Source organism: Aspergillus flavus, chromosome 6 (genome assembly GCF_009017415.1).
Source record: "Aspergillus flavus chromosome 6, complete sequence".
Lineage (NCBI taxonomy): Eukaryota > Fungi > Ascomycota > Eurotiomycetes > Eurotiales > Aspergillaceae > Aspergillus > Aspergillus flavus.
Genome location: NC_092410.1, coordinates 3,442,610 through 3,452,364, shown reverse-complemented (window position 1 = coordinate 3,452,364; position 9,755 = coordinate 3,442,610). Strand labels below are relative to the sequence as shown.

The following is a 9,755-nucleotide window of genomic DNA, read 5'->3' as shown; positions in this document are numbered from 1 at the left end:
ATAGCGGCCTCGAGTTACGTGCTGTGCGACAAACATCCCATGGCGGTTGCAAGATGTGTCCAGGAATGAGAAAGAAAAGGAGAACAAAAAGAGAACTGAGCGCTAATGTCAGGTATTAATTAACATCCAACCATTATACACAAACCAACCTCCATTCGGGTATGCGCCGGTATATATACTGTGCACGAATCACAAGCCATGCTATCTAATGCGCTCGATCGCCTAAACCGCGATCGCATGTCCCGCATCTCCATTGATCAGGCCCGTTACCGCCCCCTCAAGCTGGGTGATGCCACTGTACTGTTCAAGAGCCTCGAAGACATGGCTGAACACCTGTTGCTCGACATCCGTCGCCCACAAGAAATCGAGGTGTTCGTACTTCGGGATGATCTTGGCTGTGATCCCGCGAGGAAGCTCCTTCAGCATCACGTTAATGTCTACAAGGCTGTCATTGCCCCCGTACAGTAGCACAATGGGCGTCTTGATGTTCCTGGTAGGGTACTTGACCGGCTTATAGAATCGCTCGCTAGCGACAATGCTGAACGGAGCGTGGACCTCGTCATCGTAGAATTGAAAGTTCTTATGTCGGATGATCTGAAACCAGTGAACCACGGATTTGGTGCTGGTGAAGGAGAATAGATGTAGGTAGCCCGCTAGCTTTTGCCAACGACTGATATTCCGGCATTTCCAATTGAAGAGCCCGTCAAGACACTTGTCGATGATCTGAACGAAGATAGGCGGGTAGAGGACCGTCTGCCACATCGTCGTCGAACTGAGGATGCTACGTCGGCCGAAGAGAAGGAACAAGAAATTCGGCGAGGCCTTCATCAGTGAGTCGACGAAATGGTTTGGCAAGCCCGTAGGCGCCATTGCGGGCGCAAGAGCCACGAAAACATCGACCTTCTGGTTCAGCAGCGGGTGGATAGATAGTGTCGCAAAGGCTTGAGCGGTGCCCTGTGAGAATCCAACATACGACAGAGAAGGCTGGCCCGTGACTTCCAAGACATAATTAATGCTGTCGGGGATATCGTGAAAGGCAAACTGATCGATGGAGAAGTCCCAGAATTCGTTAGATCCGGGCGAGAACCGCACGGACTTTTTCGAGTATTTGTTGCCGCGATTGTTTCCAAACCACACGTCATAGCCCCTTTCCACTAATTGAAAGGGAAGACACCGTTGTTCTTCGGACAAACACACCCAAACCTCACTGCACATCATGAGCCCATGGTGGAGGAAGACGACCTTCTTCCGAACGCCCCCTTTCCCTTGGTTGACGCGCATCTTCTCCTCGCCTCTCCGGTAGGCCAAACGGTGGAGGCCGAGCAGGTAGCCATCGCCGGTCTGGACAATATGCTCCTCAGTCTGGTAACCGAACAGAGCGCATATATCTACGAAGTCGGAGGCCTGTGCGACTGCGGTGGCGATCCGTTCTTCTTTACTGCGCTTGCCTTCATCCTCAGGAGTTATAAATAGGTTGAAAATAGTTTTCGACCGGTCGTAGAAGAACTTGATTACCGTTTCAGCTGTCTGAGGTTAACGAATGATCTGAGAACGACAACGCGACTCATCTAACTTACGAAGACAAAATGTAATAATATGTATGACCCATTCGAGCAGCACCAAAATCAAAGAGGCGAACAGAGCCAAATACTCGAACCAAAACAGCCGTCCAATCACAGGGACACGCGCCATGATGGACGAATTGATCCGACCTGAACCTTTAGTATAGAAGGGTGACAAGTCTATCGCGCAATCCGAGGCCTGAACTCCATCATGGGGGGGAAAGAGGCAGAAATGCGCCAGGAAGCGAAATAAATGTTTAATGACCAGCAGAAGAACTTCCAAGAAAGGGCAACGCTCAGACGTCATTTGCATTTTCATGTGATAAGCTGCTTATCTAATCCGGGGATGGCCCCATTTTTGCCTTCTTTTCCTGGAGTCTAATTTTGCGCCGGACAAGTGATTGGCAGGTCTTCCTTCCACTGCCTTGCCGGCTGGTTTCCTACCTTCAAGCAAGATGCCGAACTCATGCAAAGACATCCGTGAGTACTATCCAACTTCAACTTCTCTCAATGGTCAACAACCGGGGCGACCGACCGTCGCTTCCGCAGACCAAGACCCAGATCTCATGCTTGATATTACCCTTCCGCAATTGAAAGGTGCCCCTAGTCTAACCATGATTTGAAATAACCTTACAGGCGATGCATTGGCCCAATGCCTCCAGGAATCCGACTGTATAATGGTCCAGCGCCACACGCCCCGTGAATGTTTGAGCGAGCCGCTAGTTGATACACTGCCCATGCGATGCCAACAGCTGCGGAAAGGGTACGGCGAGTGCAAGTGAGTCATGCATATCTTCGGGTGGAAGACCCCTGCAATGCTGGAACCAGGCCTAACTCTCAATCTCTGTCCAGGCGGGGTTTGATCGATATGCGCAAGCGATTCCGTGGAAACCAGCCACTCGCGGGTGCCAGCGAAATGGAAGGCGGGAAGCGGAACAAGCCTGAACAGTTATATGCTGGGAAGCCCGCCTTTGAGTCCGTCAAAGAGATCAGTGGGGATGAGGTCCAGATGGATCCGGAGAAGACAAGGGGCCTGTGAGGGGATGTTTCGATGCTGTTCCAGTGCCGAAACCCGCCGTTCCCTATCCGAAGTTGCGGGCACATAGCTGGACTTTTGTATTTTCGTTCTCTTGGCATGGGTTGGAGTTTGTGGAGGGACTTGTACGATTATAGACCTCATGATTCTGGTGTACGATCTACTGTACATATTAGGTAAATTGATATTCGCCGCTACCAACAGCTACTTCCTGGGGTGCAAAGTAATCCATATGGGCGTAGGGATGCTCTGGAGCATACTGCATGAGAAACAGCTCGTCAATTAGAAGGTGGTCAGAAGAGATGGATGACCTCAGATAGTAAACATTCATGATTGCGAGCTTCACAGAATAAATTTTCAATCATAACTTTTACATCATTCATGGCGCCAGGGTGAATAGAAAATACAAGGAAATGTTCGCACCAGGCTGCACATCATGCCACCTTTACCCCCGAGATCCGCTCTACTTGCCTAACTCGGCCATCCTGAGGAGTCGTTGGTCCTGTTCCTTGGATCCACCGTTTGCAAAGGCTTGGTAGCTTCGAATGGCAGCCAGGCGGTGACTGTCCTCCTCAAGTATACATCCATCCAGTTTAGAGCGCAATGCCCCCATCGCTTCCGACTTACACTCAACGGCGAAGTTCAACGGGCACCCACAGAAACAGGTGTGAATCTCATAACATGGTTTGTCACACTTGTGACCACATCGCATCTGTCGATCACAGACCTCGGTGCACTTGACTTGATCATGGGAGAAACTAGAAGCCCACACCGTCAGCACTATAATTCAAATGGTCAGACGGTTCACGCAGCTCATTTTACCTATGGCATGGTAGAGAACATCTGTGCCCGCAGCCTAGACGTTCGTTACATGGGAGATCACATCCGCCATAGGCAGTGTCCCACTCAGAGGGATCTAGTGGCATTTGTCATCAGTAAAAATCGCTAAAGTGAACGTAGGAAGTACGAACCTTTCTTGTATATCACGTTTTCATGCTTGGTGCATGTTAAAGGTAGATAAAAACCAAGCCTTCGTTTTGGGTTCTTGCCCCCCATGAGGGTGACTACTTGCCACCAGAGGGAATCTGCATCAGCAAGCGCAGTAGAGTCTCCAAACATATAAAAACCAGTCCTAGCACGCGAAAGCGCAACGCAGACCCTATTCTCTATAGATAAAAACCCGATAGTAGGCCGGCCGCTCCTCACAAGTGATAGAATCACTATCTCGTTTTCTTCTCCTTGAAACGAATCAACTGTCACAACATTCACATACTGACCCTGAAGATAGGAGTTCCCTTTGAATAGCTTCAGCAGCTTTTTTCTTTGACCATTATAGAATGTCAGAACCGTTATGTCCTTTACCGCAACGCCGTTGAGTACCAGGTGCATAAAGAATCCAACAATCATTTCCGCTTCCTTCTCATTGTACTTCGAGGATAAGCTGTCATTGCTTTCTGGCCAATTGTGAGAAAAGAAGTATGATCTGAAATCCCCCATTCCTGGCACTCTGGGGCGTTCAAGTACTGACGGGTGGTCATGAAGCTCGCCGTAAAGGGGCTCCAGCAACCGTCGTATCTCTGGCGCCATCCGCCTCTGTCTTCTAAGCGTCTCGTATTGAATCCCATTATTCACAAGTCTTTCAAACATTGAGATATCCAGGAAGAACGGTTCGCCCTGAAGGTCCTGTACCGAGCAACTCCCCCTGAGTTGTTGGTGATCTCCCACAAGGATCATATGTTGAAGAGAATCGAAGCAAGCAGCTGCTATCGGTGCTTCAATGGCTTCGGCTGCTTCTTCTATCAGAACAACTTTTGGTTTTAAGCTTGATACTAGAGCTCGGTACTTGCTAAGGCCCGTTGTTGTCATCCCAATCAACTTGGCATCCTGGAGGAGATGATTATCCCGTTCCCACTTTCCAATGCGGAGGTCTTTGCAATTGTTTGTATTAAGTGTAACCAAGCTTTGGAACTTCGACCTGATTTTATCTTTGAGCAGCTTTCGAAGAGTATTGTATACTCCTCCACGTGCTTTGACCGGTACTTTCCACAGGTCGGGTTCCTTCAGATACTTCCGGCTAGCTTCCTCAGCGGCCGAAGTACTTTGTCCGCAGAACCTTTCACGAAGACATATGAATGGTCCTTTAAGAAGTTCACGGTCCTCCTCTTCATTGCCCTGTTCGGCTTCTAGTTCTTTGAGCTGTTCATACTCCAGATCAATCTCATCTTCTTCGAAGCCAAAGGTCTCAGTTGAGTAGTGCACTTCGAATGGCACCACATGCTCTCCAAGCCAGGCTAGCAAGGGATTATCATCCTCTTCGTCGTTGGGTCGTATCCAGCCCTTTGCCCCCTTCGCGAGCAAGTCACATTGTGTTGCAGTCAGTAGGCCATACTTTGCGAAAAGCTCAGGCGGAAGGAGAACGTCATCGTTCTCAGCACTGAAGTTCTGCAAGAGATCAGCAATCGTGTGATGGTATTTATTGTATCGCCTTTGGGCCTGTCCAAGAACACTGCCTTGTATGGCAGCACTGGGTTCATTTTGTCGGACTTCAAATAGGGTGCGCTTTCTAATCTCAGGGTCACTACTTCTGCCTCCCAAGCGAATATAGTCCCTCTCAAACCGAGAAATGTGCCTCAGGAGCTGATCTAGAGCATGGTTTGTCTGCGAGGCGACGATTATAGGTGGATCTCCTGGGTTCATATTGGACAGCAAAATCCTCAACGCAATCACAGAGACGAATGTTTTGCCGGTTCCTGGCGGCCCTTGAATAACGGCAAGACTTTTTGTAAGCATCTGCTCCAAAGCCCTCCATTGGGTGGCATCCAGATCACCTGTTGGATATCTAGGCCAGCTTTCCAGGATATTAATTTTGCCTTCTTCTCCAGATGGACAGATAGCGGACTGTATGTCCATGACTGGACCTGCTTTGACATACTCGGGAGTATCAGTATTAGGATGGAGTAAGCAGATTTGTTCGGCGAGTGGAAACCTGTCGGAACTGCTAAGTTCAAATTCAGAACTCTTAGTAGGGTTGAACACTTACCTTTCTCGGCTCATTTTCTGCAAAGCTGTCATCGTATGTCTCATCGACTCGAAGTAGCCATCTCTAGCCTCAACCATGACCCATTCTTGGTGAGGATCGAAATCTGCATCTATAGACCGCGCGAAATAAATGTCAATCTCTGGAGGATGTTGCTTTACACCGTTTAGTGGCCGGGCTGCCACGACAGCAACAACACATTTGTTTCTGAACGAATCATCTGATGGAGAAAGTGCAACAATGGTACCTGTTCTTAACCGCTTAGAGTATTCCCAGACTATATTCTTTCCCGATCTAATGGTGGAAAACTGTATCCGAGTCGCTACACCTTGTTGTGCAAAGGTAATACCTACAATGTGTACCTATAGCCAACAAATCAGACGACCCTCCACTGAAACGTAGAGGGAAATAGGTACAAACCTTCTCGTAGATAGATACAATATTCATGTCTTGGATATCTGGATCCTCTCGAAAGTATGCTACGGCGTCCCGTAGAGGAGCGACTGCGTCTTCTCTAAGCAACTCATAGTGGGCTTTCAGATACTCGTTCTTCGAGCTCCAGGGGCCCACGATCCGGTTTGGCAGCAGATCAACGAATTCAGTCTCGGATCCAGTTCCCATTATCTCATCAGGTGATGGGATTTCTGGATTTAAAAGCCACGGCTGAGAATTATCGGGGGCTCCCTCGGCGAAGTAAGCTCTGACATCCAGGTTGACTGGGACAGCGGGGCGGGCTGCTGGTTTCTTGGGTTGCGTGTGGTGCGACCCATCACTAGGAATACTCGAGTGACTCGATGGTTTCATATTGTAAAAGCTCTCACTGAGGGATTAGTGAGTTGTTGATGATTTCGGTGGTGGTGATTCAGGCTGAGTTGTTAGGGAAACAAGAAAGAGAAAGTGAGGTTGACTCGTTTGCACTTCCCAAAAAGGCAGGCAGTTCAGGGACCAACAAGAAAATCAAAGCGTTGACCCCCGGTTTGTGTAGTAGATAGTATCCTTTAATCCATCTTTCTCCGTAGAGAGACCAATTCAATGCTAAAGAACGGTCATTCAAGATTGCTCGATTCACTAAGCTGAGGCGCTTTATAGGAATCTTCCGACTCAGCCCTCAATCTAGCGTGAATAGCGGAGATCACGAACGTACATTCATTCCTAATAGCAAAGCTCTTCCAGGGGTTTCTATAGAAGAAAAGGCATGCTTTGTTCAAAGTACGCCATCGCTTGCCACAATCTTACATCCCGAGTCACTTCTCTCACAATGTTCTAGGCCACGCGCCCCCCTATATGATAAAAAAAGAAGTATATATAAATATAAAAAGTGTAATGGAGAGACAAATGGTAAGAGACACGAAAGATTTCAATCTGAGATGCGGAATTCTACTTACTTAGTGGTCAATTCCTTTAATTGCTATGGGATAACCATGACGATCTGTTCCTGTAAGGACTGTCAATATACGAGGTTGTTGAGCTATCTGTCCAAAATACTTGAAGCGTTTTCTCATTCATTCTTTCTTATTTCATAAGCAATACTTTTTGTCGTAGAGGGAAATCTATACCCAACTGTTGTCATAAACATAGGATGATCTAGTTGTTTGATGACGCTAACCAGATACGGATGGATGTTTCTGCCTTAGGCATAATGTGGGCGGGCAACGTGACTGATGCCGGGGAAAGAACGATAAACGGATTTGGAGATAAAGAAAGGCATCGTCTTCCCGATTCCAATATATTTCCGCCTGCCGCAATACCATAGCCTTTGCCTTGATAACCCTGGGCGCAAGATCTGTGCGACTGATTCGCCCGCTGATTTCCCATCGCCCTAAGTCCGTGCGAGCTATCAAGCCATGAACCCTTGAATTGCGGAGGTTCCCACCGAGAGATGGGCCATTGAGAAAGAGCTCTTTGTTCGCTACTTATATATACACATTATATAGTTTAACTTCCAGCTTTGAGATTGCGTGTTCTAGAAAAATCGGGCCTAGAACTCTTGCCGCTTCCAACAATGGCGTCGCTTGGGGAAGATGATGATGACAGAGATCTTGCAGGTAAGCTTCCTTGTAACAGCATTGACGATGGTTGCAGCAGCCTAATGATTGGTGATGTATAGGCTCGCAAGATGGTAGCTCCGATAATGAAATGGAAGATACCCTCCGGGATGCTGACGATGGTGGCAACGACAATGACAACGACAATGACAACGACAACGACAACGAGGCCGACGCCGACGCTGATGCTGACGCCGATCAAGATGCGGATAGCCAATCCAATGCCAGTCACGTATCGGATAGCGCCGGTGTAGCAACTCAGCCGAACGCCGATGTCGAAATGACCACGACCGGCCCTGTGAACATCGTACATGATTCAGTATCTGTGTATCATCCTCCAGTCCGGTCCGAATGCCTCACTGCCTCTACCTACGATATAGTCCCTACCACGGCTGCGCCTCACAGTACATCGATTAATGCAGTGACGGCGACAGCGGACATGAGGTGGGTTTTCAGCGGTGGCTCAGATGGATACGTGCGGAAGTTCAATTGGGTGGAGTCGATAAATAGCAAGCTGATGCTAACTGTGGCGCAACGGCACCCCTTCGTGGACAGCGTGATCAAGGCGGGCGTGGTAATGACATATTGGGAAAACATGGACGGCAACACTCTATCACCGGTATATTCTTTGGCTAGCCATAGTGAGGGATTGTGGTTACTGTCCGGCTTAGAGTCGGGTGCTATTCGCCTACAATCCGTCCGTCATGACGAGGGCAAGGAGATCGCTTTGCTACGACAACATACTTCAGCTGTGTCAGTGTTGAATTTGACATCGGATGAGAAATCTTTGTTGTCCGGAAGTTGGGATAAGCGAGTCTTTGACTGGGACCTGAACACGGGCCAGACTAGGCGCTCGTTTGGATCCAGTGCCAGACAGATATCAGCCATTGACATACGGCCAGAATCTAGTCTTTCAGTGCCTAAGGATACCGAGACACCGCTTCCTAATGGAACTTACTCTTCGAATTACCAGGCGAGTGGTGGTAATAGCTTCGATTTTATGGATACGTCGAACGACCAAGGCGGTGTTGGCGATTCATCGAACCCGCAGGGGGGCTCACCGGCAGACTCACTTTTCGGTGGGGCGGACTCCTTGTTCGGGGATGCAGATGGCACTGGAGGCGAAGGGGCAGGCGCATCAGGGAATGCCTTTGGCATAGATGAAGATGATGAGTTTGGCAAAGCTCTAGCCAATGGCACCCTCCCCGACGCGGATGCGCCCGGTGAGCCTGAGCCGTCAGATCAACAAAATGGTGCTCCAGCAGCGCCGGCTCCAGTTGATACAAGCGCTCAAATCAAGGAGGAGGACGCGGCGCCTCGGCAACCAGAGACTCGCGAGCCTGAAGCCGCTACTGCCTCGTCGCAGCCTGTTGTAAACGGGCTGCCTCACGCGGAGGAATTGGAACCTGCACCTGAGAGCCAAGACCTCAGCCAACAGACACAGTCTGATAAAAACGTCTCCGATAACACCTTCCTTGCCGCATCGATAGATGGCACTATCCGAGTATGGGATCGACGGCAACCGGACCCCATCGCTCGCATCTCGCCTCGTAATTCTCCGCCCTGGTGCATGAATGCATGCTGGTCTCCTGACGGTAATTACATCTACGCCGGCCGTCGAAATGGAACTGTAGAGGAATTCAGTCTTCACAAGGGCCTTCGAGATCCTGAACGGACTTTCAAATTCCCTCAGGGAAGTGGACCTGTAACTGCTCTTAGGGCGATGCCTAACGGGCGACATATAGTTTGGTAAGCTTTTGGCGATATTTATCGCATACTACAAAGTGGTCAATAAGCTAACGTCTACTTCCAGCGCCTCCCATGATATTCTTAGATTATACGACCTGAAACACGAGCAAGTCGCCCGTCACTCAACTGTCCCCTTCCTTATCATCCCAGGACATCGAACAGGAACTGTCTCACAGCTATACATCGATCAAGCCTGTCGGTTCATGGTCTCTACAAGTGGCAATAGAGGCTGGGAAGGCAGTACCACCGAAGTCTTACTGGGGTACGAGATCGGCGTTCCTCGATAGTCGGCTGTGGATTTGTATACTATCTGTATCTTTGGTAAG

General features: G+C 49.1%; 4 protein-coding genes across 4 annotated transcripts; 2 read left to right on the top strand and 2 right to left on the bottom strand.

Annotated features, from left to right (window-relative positions):
* Window positions 1-222: 222 nt before the first annotated feature.
* On the bottom strand, window positions 223-1,692 carry F9C07_11668 (putative triglyceride lipase-cholesterol esterase; the record flags this gene model as incomplete). The annotated part of the gene is made up of 2 exons (XM_041294438.1): window positions 223-1,523; window positions 1,578-1,692. 2 exons carry the CDS (start codon window positions 1,690-1,692, stop codon window positions 223-225), a joined length of 1,416 nt encoding a protein of 471 aa, XP_041148693.1.
* Window positions 1,693-2,017: 325 nt separating this feature from the next.
* On the top strand, window positions 2,018-2,601 carry F9C07_11669 (cytochrome c oxidase assembly protein PET191-domain-containing protein; the record flags this gene model as incomplete). The annotated part of the gene is made up of 3 exons (XM_071507657.1): window positions 2,018-2,042; window positions 2,199-2,340; window positions 2,415-2,601. The coding sequence occupies 3 exons, from the start codon at window positions 2,018-2,020 to the stop codon at window positions 2,599-2,601; spliced, it is 354 nt and encodes a 117-aa protein (XP_071368002.1).
* A 460-nt stretch (window positions 2,602-3,061) lies between these two features.
* F9C07_11670 (putative DEAD box helicase) lies at window positions 3,062-6,439 on the bottom strand (the record flags this gene model as incomplete). Its single annotated transcript, XM_071507658.1, has 5 exons — window positions 3,062-3,356; window positions 3,421-3,514; window positions 3,570-5,584; window positions 5,639-5,997; window positions 6,056-6,439. The coding sequence occupies 5 exons, from the start codon at window positions 6,437-6,439 to the stop codon at window positions 3,062-3,064; spliced, it is 3,147 nt and encodes a 1,048-aa protein (XP_071368001.1).
* Window positions 6,440-7,637: 1,198 nt separating this feature from the next.
* Window positions 7,638-9,716, top strand: F9C07_11671 (putative transcription factor; the record flags this gene model as incomplete). The annotated part of the gene is made up of 3 exons (XM_041294428.1): window positions 7,638-7,680; window positions 7,743-9,429; window positions 9,494-9,716. 3 exons carry the CDS (start codon window positions 7,638-7,640, stop codon window positions 9,714-9,716), a joined length of 1,953 nt encoding a protein of 650 aa, XP_041148696.1.
* Window positions 9,717-9,755: the final 39 nt, after the last annotated feature.